At 42.4% G+C, this 10969-nt stretch overlaps 3 protein-coding genes across 3 annotated transcripts; all 3 read right to left on the reverse strand.

Annotated features, from left to right (window-relative positions):
* Positions 1 to 1049: 1049 nt before the first annotated feature.
* EDB91DRAFT_1062930 (uncharacterized protein) lies at positions 1050 to 1289 on the reverse strand (the record flags this gene model as incomplete). The annotated part of the gene is made up of 2 exons (XM_041314574.1): positions 1050 to 1138; positions 1184 to 1289. Coding segments are annotated over 2 exons (195 nt in total), but the record flags the coding sequence as incomplete, so codon positions are not given.
* Positions 1290 to 4608: 3319 nt separating this feature from the next.
* Positions 4609 to 5488, reverse strand: EDB91DRAFT_1062927 (uncharacterized protein; the record flags this gene model as incomplete). The annotated part of the gene is made up of 3 exons (XM_041314573.1): positions 4609 to 5160; positions 5219 to 5353; positions 5402 to 5488. The coding sequence occupies 3 exons, from the start codon at positions 5486 to 5488 to the stop codon at positions 4609 to 4611; spliced, it is 774 nt and encodes a 257-aa protein (XP_041170394.1).
* A 2428-nt stretch (positions 5489 to 7916) lies between these two features.
* On the reverse strand, positions 7917 to 10969 carry EDB91DRAFT_1087536 (uncharacterized protein; the record flags this gene model as incomplete). Its single annotated transcript, XM_041316235.1, has 11 exons — positions 7917 to 8198; positions 8251 to 8586; positions 8645 to 8842; positions 8890 to 9069; positions 9120 to 9216; positions 9478 to 9677; positions 9900 to 9938; positions 10007 to 10186; positions 10242 to 10274; positions 10490 to 10878; positions 10948 to 10969. The coding sequence occupies 11 exons, from the start codon at positions 10967 to 10969 to the stop codon at positions 7917 to 7919; spliced, it is 1956 nt and encodes a 651-aa protein (XP_041170395.1).

Consider the following 10969-nt stretch of genomic DNA (forward strand, 5'->3'; position numbering starts at 1 on the left):
AGGGTTCAGCTAGCATATGCAGCCAGGTTTCCAATAATAGAAGATAGGGACTTTATGCCAGAGATATGGAAGGACATCTGAAAAAGGCAGCAGATCCTAGGCATTGATGATGAGCCCTTGGTGAGGTAGATACAACAGCTCAGACAATATGATCTCTGGTATGAAATCTTTATTGAGGATGCTATTTTTCTGCCAATCCTACATGATGCTGAGATTGTAGATTATGTACCCCCAAGCAATCAACATAGAATGGTGGACTGTCCATTGTACCATAGATGGATTATTGTAGGAGCTGCAAAAAGACTTGAGTGGTTCCACATCAGATGGTTGAAGGGTCAGGATAGGACAGGAAGGACTGCAGATGGTGTACACCATGGGTAACCAGTGGATGATGTCCCCTATAACATTTTCCACTTTCTATAAAAAGCTTGACATAATGTGACCACCAGGTCTGAAGGTGGGAGCCAACAACTCCAAAGGGGGGATTGAACCTTGGAACACCCATGACTTGACATCATTTTGGGGGAAAGAATCATTAACTGGAATGTAAGTGTACCAGGGGCTGGCTGCAAGTCAGTAATCAGATTCTTGGGTATGCTTACACTTATTGAAGTTACCTGTGGTTTACAAGGACCTAGGAATGATGAGAGGGTCATTAATAAGTTTGAGGATGATGGGACTGTTAAGGGTGCATGATAACATGCTGTTGGGCAAGGTCTTGTGCAGGGGACACAGAAATTCAGTGGCAATGGAGTGCAAGTCATACATAGTTGATGTTGGCATGACAGTTTAAGTTGGGCTTCAAAGTTACAACCACTGAACATACCTTAATCAAAAGTGAGTTATATCTTACCCAATATAGGGGGCATATTCATAATTTGGTAGTATGAACCCCTTATTGGAAATGTGGTATTAGTGTGTATGGCAAATCATGAAAGCTACTAAAATAATAAAGAATGAACTTAATCAAAGGACCCATAGGGTGGTCAAATACCAATCAGCCACCTCTTTGTTGGTTTTGACCTGTCCAATAGTGAATAAAATGAGATTCAATGACCTATTACACTTCCTCTAGCTTCCTTGAAGTGCCTGATTTCAAGGCCTTCTTTGGACTTAGTCCAAGACAATGTTACATATACTTACCCTAGTTAAAAAAACTAATATTTGTGTTAGATGACATGACTGTACATGCCATTCATGAAAGCTTTGTCCAGATCCATGATGACTTTATTGAGACTCTGACTTTGACTCTTGTGTACAGTAAGAGCCCAGGCCAGGCACAAAGGTATCTAGGTTGATCTTAGCAATAATTCTGACAAGTTAAACCACATATACCTGGAAGCACCTGGCCACTGTCTTGTCCTTGATCTTGAAACTAAACTCACTAGACAACATGAGCACCCACTCTGGGCCATACATAGTGGAGAACTTGACTAAGGGGTATAAATTCTTGATGTCTGCAAGTTCAGCTGGAGACACAATGTTGCAGTCATCAGGGTAATCATTGGCATTGACCCTAATATTTCTGAGAAATCCCATTCTGTGACCAGCATGGTGGTAGTCAGCTTGTCCAGGTTTAAAGAACCCAACCACATGACTGGTAGAACCATTGGCCAGACCATCACCAACATTTTATAGTAGCATCACTTGTGCTCCCATTTTCAAATGGATCTTCACTTCAACAGGAAAGTCATTGAAGATTCACTTATTCATCCCCCTCAGGAAGTTGTCAAGGGCAGAGAATATCCATGAGGCACCCCTGAGTTCATGGAGGCAATGAGTGTTCAGCTAGAAGACTTCCTTGCATGTAGGAAATAGGTAGATTAGCTCAATGTGAGGCAGGAAGATTGAATGTATTGGTCTTTGCAGGGATCTAAAAAAGGCAACACTTTGGTCATCCAGTTGGCCAGTTCAGCACTTGTTCAAGGTGTTCACAAAGTCTATGAAAGACATTAGAAATGGATATGAGAGTAGTGAAGGTCCTCACCATAATTGAACTAATGTTGCACAGTAGCTAGATGAACCACAGCAGGAAATATTGTGTTCTAGCAGTTGGCTTGAAACATTAATTTGAGCCTGGGGTATAGTACTGGAGGGAGCTGCAGAAAATCTCTAACCCTAATGATCTAATATGACATTAGGGTAAATCATAGTGCATAAGAAAGACCAACCTGCATGCCTCTAAATGGTATGTCATTAGCTTTAAGTTTATGTGCTAATACATCTAACATGTTGATGTATTCTGCTGGAATCATGGGAACTAATTTATGATTGAGAATCTAAATGAGTGAAGAAGAGGAGGGCATACGTTCATCTATAACAAATGCCTTGATTAACAGCCACCTCCCCTTAATGATGTCTCTGCACTCTATCTTCTTGACCATGTCTTTGACAGACTTAAGTTTACCCTGATGTATTATGAGAATTTTCAGGGTGGTAGCAAAAGGACTTACTGCCAATCTTCAACGCCAAAACACTAGTGTTAGACATGATACTTACAGTGTTGGAACTATTGTACTTGAGGTGAAGGCTGTCAATGATAAACTGCATAAGGTAAGTTTCTCCAGTGCCTGCAATTACATCATCAGAGTGTAGTATACCATAATGAATAGGATATGCACCAACATCGCCACTAATGAACATGCCCATACCATCCCTTCTGCTCTGCATTTAAATTGGACATATCTACTGGTGCAATATTGAGAGGGGGGCAATATAGGAAATTGGCTATTACTGCTTGGTCTGGCACATGAGCACATGAAACATAGCATTAAGGAGGCATTTGAGCGCATAAAATGAATGTAAAGGCAAACCAACAGCCCAAGGTTAAGTGCATATAGGAGTTAACTACAGTACAGAGTAAGACATAAAAGACATATTAATATGGGAAATTGTCATGTGATAATGGATATCTCTAATACTAATATGATATGACAGTTTATAATTGCTTGTGTGAAATATGTATCAAAATTTACAAGTAGTAAGGTTTATTACAACTACCAGTACAGGTCCTGCTGTAGGTGCAAATACAGCTGCAAGTGCAAGTGCAGCCACAAGTGCAAGTACCAGTGCAAATGTGGGTGCAGTATAAATGTGGGGACCCAACTAATGAACTAGACAACAATTATTGAGAAACAGCTAGATAATGATGAGTGTCCTGAGGGTTACAATAATACAAATGGCTCACCAGGCAGGTGGTCCACCAGCTTGAGGTCGATGTAGACAATGATGACCTTTAAAATGTTGGGTAATGCATTGGAGTGAGGTTCTTCCTAGCATAGCCATTGTGCATAAGCAGTGAAGTTGATGAACTTCTTGTGATTTAAACTCATAGCTGCAAAGACAAGGGTTTGAATAGACTTGAAGTGATAAATGAGATGGGGCAATCTCAAAGCAGCTTACTCTCAAGCAACACCCACTAGATGGGGCAGAATTTGCTGGAAATCCCTTTGATTTAACAGAATCAATTGTCTCGATCTCAAGCTACTCCAATGTTCCTTTGGTAAACTCACAGCCAACTTCCCAAAGCATCTCACTGGCCTCTATATGGCTCTTTGCTCTCAACATATCCCCCTATGCCAGCACCTGCACTGCATTGACAAAGACCCATCCCCACACTACCCCCACTGTCCAGATATTGATGAGACAGTCTCTCATTTCCTTCTGGACTGTTAGCACTACCGACACCAATATCACATCCTCAATTGTGCCTATCATAACTGTGCCTAATGGGTAGGAAGGAGGTTATAGAGGGGCTTAGCTTCAGCTTATGTGCTGCACTTCTTATGCAAGTACAGTGCCCTTAACTTCAGAGGATGGATAGGGGCTTGCCAAAGGTCAACTCCAACATGCTCCAACAGGGGTACAGTTGTGGGGGACTACATCTGACACACTCCAACAAAGGTAAGGCTATGAGGGACTAAGTCCAATGTAGAAAGTAATACAAGGACTATTGGAAGACAGAGGCGGAGATTAGTGAGACTATGTCACAAATTCCTGATTTGAATTTCAGGGCCTTGCAGTGCCTTGCAACATCTAAAGCGGGAGCGGACCTTTAAATGACTTGTATTAACAGAGGTTGTCCTTGAAATGCTTATGTAAATAACAGTTACAATGGTTGCAATGTATTGCAACTGACCTTAGTCAACTTGGGATCACTCATTTGGGTTGCTGATGTAAATGGCTTAAAATGACTTGAAATAGCCCGCAAGCATTGTAACAAAAATAGAATATTGCAATTTCTACTGTTATCTTGTTAGGAGGTGAGTCAACTTTCAATTAACTTATCTTACCTTGGGTACCATTATCTTATCTTAGCTAGCTTACCTTGTTACCTGACCTATTGCGACCATTTAGACTTTGTTGTTATCGAGGTTCGAACTCAAGGCCTAAGACTTATCCAAGTTAATATTTCCTTATTATAGCGACATTTGGTACTTACCTTGAGCATAGTTTCTGCTACACCATAGGGCCTTGTATATAGGTAAACCCTGGTTGTATATGAATAGCAATTGAGTCCTAATACTTGTAATACCAAAAGTGTGGTGTAATCAAAGTAACTATGGAACAATTACAAGACACAATTCAAATGAAACTGATATAATAGTACTATTTGTGAGAATGAGTCGCACGAGTCGCTGTGATTCCAGAAGATGCAGCAGCAGCCTTCTTCTTTCTTCCCCTTCCCCTTCCCCTGCCTTCACCTCCTCCCACAGCCTGTAATTCCTGAATGACAGGATCAATCTCTGTGTCTGGCCCAATATCAGTTCCACTCTCATCAATGTTGCTAAGGGCAGACATCCCCAAGATACTCTCAATGAGCTGCGGTACGGAGGCAGGCTCTGCAGCTGCAACTGTATTGGGTGTGCCATGAGTGGGTGTGTCCACTGACTTGTCGTCACTATCCACATCAAGTGCCACCATGGCCTGATTGATAGCATCAGTATGATCTTCATGATCAGCATTAATGGTTGAAGTTTGTGTGGTGGTGCTGAAAACATAGTTGTTGATCTTAGTCATGATCTCCTTGATGCGCTTACTCTTCCACTTTGTGACAAGAACTCTCTTATAGTTGCAGAAAAGCTCCTTGTAGTTGATGTTGGATTTCTTCCCCACACCTGAACCAGAAAACTCAGTGTCAGGTGAGAGGAAAAATATTGTCTGTGTCATTATGTCAGTGAGAGAATCCAACAGCAAGGACAAGATAACTCTGTTGTACAATGACGGCTGCCCATGCAATCAATCCTGGCATGACTTGGTAGATATCCCACTTCTGCGAATTTGTGTGAGCGTCACCACCATGACTGCTACCCTGGTGAAGTGATGTAACACCATGCAATGCCGCTTTCAATATCTGAGTGTGTTGTGAGACATGCGAATGAGAAGAGAACAACTGTCTTACCTGCACTAACAGTTTCCAATTTCCGAACACAGTCTTGAGAGACTTGTCTTTGATCAAGTCGGGAAAAAGAACTGGTGGGAATGCCATATATGTCAGGTTGGTTGCAGACATGACTCCAAGCAACTCTTGGATTTCAGGGACACCAGCACGATCATAACTAATGTCGGTAAAATATTTTGAGGGAAGGTCAAAGATCATGCCAGCAACGTTCTGTAGCTTCTTGATCTCACTTGAGTGGGTGTCCATGATACTTTTAAGTACCTACCATAGTATAAATAAGCACATAAGTCCAGCAAAGAAAACTACTCACCAGCTCAGCAAAATAAGAGCTCTCCATAACTATGTGCACCTGCACTGGAAAGCCATGGTACAGCTCATCCAAGAATGCTGATTCTTGTGTGAGCACAGTCTTGTATCGATCTACACTGTCAAAAGGAGTTGGAGATGAAGGCAGAAGCTTATTGAGAAGGTCTTTGGAAGGAAACATCTCCATCATCATTCCATACTTGCGAGCATTGATGACAATCACTGTCTCATGGGCAATGAGTTCTTCAGGAGGCGCTGCATTAGCCTTCCGTTTGCGCTTGGGCTTCTCTGCAAGCAGAACTTTGTTCTCTTCCTTGAGAGCCCTATTTTCTTCACGGAGCTTCTGAACATCAATTTGCAGTGCTTTGAGGGCCTAAAATATAACTGTCATTCAGTGCACGCCAAATTCGATCATCACTTACATCTAAAAGCTCTCCTTTTGATGCACTAGGTCCAGGGATCAAAGCAACATCGGGACCGTCCCAGTATGCCAATGCCAACTCGGCCGAGTGAAGTTGAGCAAAGAGAGAGCGGCCCTGAGTGGACCTGAGTGGTAAATGAGTGGAATAGAGGAGGTGCATGTGTAGTACAATGAGCGAACATTTAAGAGAGTTGACTGACGACTCAATGAGAAATCACACAAGAAATCATTCCAAGTGAGAATTTGCTAGAGAAACTACTAAGAACATGGGTGGAATATGTAGTAAATGAGACTAAGCGATGAAGGGAAACTTCGGGTCGCTTAAGATGCCCCATGGATCGCTAAATACTTGTTTCTCTGTGTCCATGTAATAAGGTGTGAGGTAGGGAGATAAAAGGCTGATAAGTGGTCTGATTATGCAAATGGGGATGGAAAGCGATCAAAGTCAGAGATATACGTACCAGTAGACGACGGGCCAATAACATGAGACAATGGACAGTGACCAATTGTGTGTGCAGATGATGTCTGACTTGGATCGATCATGACCGACTGGGCCGATTGTTGGCCGACATCGATGTGGAGCGGCAGCACAGGAAAGTGGGTCGGAGAGGATTGGAAAGATAGGGGATACTAGCTCAGTAGCAATTGGCTTCCTACATCAGGTTGTCATAAGTTTCAGGAAGGGGAGTGCAAGGAGAATTTAGCCACCTACATGACTTTTTATGACAGAGTCCAGTGCCGCCTAATAACAAACACCATCAGTCATATTACATTGTGGTAAACTTGAGTGATCACATACATGTAATGAGGTATGCTGGTAGTAAGCGGCTAGACCAAAAAGAGAGGTATGGGCGCAAACCTTCACATGTAAAGGGTATCATTGGCAACTGCATGTGCCCAGAGTGTTTTGTATTTGATGGGGAAGTGCTAGAGGATGAGAATGCAGTTGTAAGCACTGAGATGAAGCAGTTAAGGTGGGCCTGCTTACATGACCGCTGTTAACACATCAATGTTCACCAAAGCACAACCACATGATGGGGAGTGCTGAAGGGTGTAGTTGGATGAAGAAGCACTGGAGGTAGTGAAGCATTGGAGGGTGGAGAAGCACGGTGGAGTCACATAAGAGTACGTGAATGTCACCAAATTGTTTGATGGCAAGGACCAACGTGAATGTGGCTGAATTGTTTGATGGTGAGGACCAGTGTGAACGTTGCTGAATTGTTTGATGGCAGGGACCAGCATGAATCTCACCAAATTGTTTGATGGCGAGGATCAGCATGAATCTCGCCAAATTGTTTGATGGTGAGAACCAGCATGAACATCACCAAATTGTTTGATGGCGGGGATCAGCGTGAACATCACCAAATTGTTTGATGGCAAGGACCAATGCGAACATTGCCAAATTGTTTGATGGCAAGGTATATGTTGGTGGAGCTTGTCAGGAGAACAACCAACACCAAGCAATGATGCAGAATACAGATGGAGAAGCATGGTGGAGTCACATAGCCTCGTAGCACCAATTGGTAGATCCCTACAGAGGTCATGTCAATGAACATGAAAATATACTGATATTGGTGTGAAGGTGCTGCACCTCGCTGTTCCAATCATCAAAATCCATCAAGCATGCACCAGATGCCCTGCCTCCAAGTGCATCTCCCTCATACAAACAAACATATCAGTGTCCATGGTGTCAACCACCAGATGGTCAAATGGTCCATCTGGAACCAGAAGTGCTCCACATATTATTGACCTGACCGAGAAAAATTGTGACTGTGCTCGTGCGTGTGCTCAAACTCTGAATAAATTGAAGTTCTTATCCTTGCGAAGGTGTACACTAGTAGGAGCGTCAAATGGGTGCACCAAGGCAAGAGGAAAAGTATGTTTCCCAACTGTACACTTGAACACAAAGAGAAGGCGGCCAAAAATCACTTTCTTTGGAGTCATCTGAATGAAAACACAGTCAAAATGTGGTGTGCTGAAGAATTGTGGACTGCAGCGAAGATAATCAGTGTACTGCCGCCAATCAACCATTGATTCATAGTTGACTTTCAAAAAGCAAAATTCTGTTATCTTTGCCATAAATCAGTGTAGCAAATAACAGCGCTGAACGAAACAATTGTACCTCATCACTTGCTCGGAGGTGAATCTGTTTCCCTTGTGGTAGAGGTATATTGGAAGCAGGTAAGAAGTCGTTCAAAAAGTCATTGAGTCTGGTGTGGAAGTTTGAAAATGTGTTGTCACTACAGTAAACATTCTCAACCGAGTCAAAAGTCTGTGGGGGTTGTTTCGACCCAACTTTCACATGGAGAACACCTGTCAGTGGAATCAGGTCGTCTGCAGCGTCAAGTGCATCATCAGCGGATTGATTTTGTGCTTGTGAGCGATGATATTCATCAAAGTCTGAAAGACAACAATGAATATCGTCTGTGACCAGTTGCCAGTGATTTACATGCAGAATCTGTAATTAAATACAAGTTCAGAGAGTGTTACATTGTACAATGAAAAAATAGCATGACCTGCTCAGCAACATTTTGGAAGTTAGTCTGCAGCAAATATGAATCCTTCAATGGTCCATGCATCTTCTCATTTGGCTTCATGTTGTAGTTCCATGTGACTCCTTTCGCTTCAATGTCATCAAACAGATGCACATCCATATCGAGTTTTGGGAAGTTCCAACCCTTATCCTCAATATCCACTGTTTTGTCAATATATTGCTGTATATATGTCAATAATATGTGATGTCAGAATGCCAGAAACATACCTTTAAGAACACAGAGAGTACCTCAACTACATTTCTCCCTTCACAAATTGTATTTGACGTGTGAACTTCTAACGATGCATACATGTCAACTTCAATATACAGACATATGCACTGAAGAAGCAGGTAACCAAGCGGACAGTCCTCCTCTGTCATGACATCATGCGCAGCATATGGTATCATCTGGCTAGTCATCAGCACCATTCAAACAGAACAGTCATAAGATCGCAAACCTTTGAAATGTTCTCAGGTATGGAGCTGTCGGTAAATGCAATGTCCATGACCTGATTTGGGTGCTTCTGATTACGCCAGCGCGGAAATTCTTTAAACCTGCAAGACATGTCAGCTTTAATAAGTTGCAAGAATGAATTCCAAACCTCTTGTCAATCTGAGAAACGGTGTCTCTCCCAAGGCCATTCAGGAACTTCTGGAACTCAACCCAAAGATGGTCATCAAAAAGGCCACCATCACGGAAATGAAGCTTATCATATGACAGTGCTCAGTGAACATCTGTGTGGTGTATTAGCCACAGTGAGTTCTGTCAATATATGTAGTCAAAAGGAAGATTCAGGAAGGTTGAGAAATGCTCACATCCATGTCACAAAGTCCATACTCCTTTCTCTCTCTCCTCCAAAGTGTGCTTCATTCATGCTAAGTTGACGATTGCCTGTGAGCCTTTGCTTGTTCAAAGAGGATATCTCTTTGATGCATCCAAGAGCGGGTCTCGAGGGACCAGGCAAATAGGGCATAGCCACAGACTTTGTACTCCTCAAATCAACAACATCACACATCTATAATTTTCAGTAACCATGGTCTGTCAGTGACAAAGAAATAGCTATAGTTATCGATACCTACTGTTCCTTGTAATCAGCTGACAAAATAAGAATTGATGGGAAGAACCAGTGCGAGAGACGGTCTAAGCATTCAAACCATTGTCCCATTTTTGATTTTGACGTTAATTATGAGAGGATTCTTGAAAACGCCTCGTGCCAAACTTTATTTTTAAAATTAACCCAACCAGGCTTTTTTGCAAATTCTTTGTCCTCCTTCACCTATTAACAAATAAGCTAATGTCAGTACAACATTGCACATTCTTATAGTGGCAAAGATCCTGGCATACAATTGGTAGCCAGCCAACAACATAACCACTACCTATACCCTCTCCATTGCATATGTCTGTAGGCAAGTTCACTAACCGAGCAATGACAGGATAGGCTTTTGCAGCACTGGAACTTGACAACTTGGTCTTGTCGGCATACAGTATGAAAGTCAGTGGCTTAGCACCTTCAGGCAGTTGCGACTGGTAAACATGACATTTGAAAACATTACATAGTCAAAACCACTCAAATACATACTTGAAAGTCCCAGAAGGCTTCTGCAGTGTAAGGCTCATCCATAAATCATACAAAGTTTTCGCCATCAAATTTTGATAGGCGCTGTGCATTGAATGTCATATGCAGGAAAAGACGCGGGTCTCGAAGAAGGTCAGCAGCCCACTCCCAAAGGTCCTGATAATGTACTTCAAAATCCCATGATTTATCCTCATATGTCATCAAATCACTTCTTTCGTGAACTAAACTACACAAGTCAGACACGTGGACACCATTAGAAGAAATTGAACCACCCCTGTGACATGTTGAGATGCTGCATCCCATTTCTTGTGAATGTCCTTGTGGTTTTTGAAGGTGAATTTGTCTTTCCCAAAAGTACACCGGCAGCAGATTTTGATGAGCCGATTGGTTTGCTCATTGTTCAGCGCAGCCTCGAGAGCTATCTGGGTGACTTCAAATTCTAGTCGAGATTTGAATGGAAGCCATGGCTTCTTGTTAGGCGGGGGATCAGAAGTTGCTACCACTGGACGACACTGGAACTCCTCAAATGCATAAACCTTGGTCTTGATGCCACTGTTTGGGTGATGTTCGACCTTGATGTCATCCTCCACAAACATATGATCTTCGTCTACTGAGGGTTTGGGTTCTGGGTGCGAGGGATCTGTAAGCCGATGACATATCAGCATTATTAGTAGCAAGACAGGTAGCACTATGAGATGTTGTCACATACCAATAAATACATTGTCATGCAT

Source organism: Suillus paluster, assembly GCF_016628075.1.
Source record: "Suillus paluster strain FC165 chromosome Unknown EDB91scaffold_135, whole genome shotgun sequence".
NCBI lineage: Eukaryota > Fungi > Basidiomycota > Agaricomycetes > Boletales > Suillaceae > Suillus > Suillus paluster.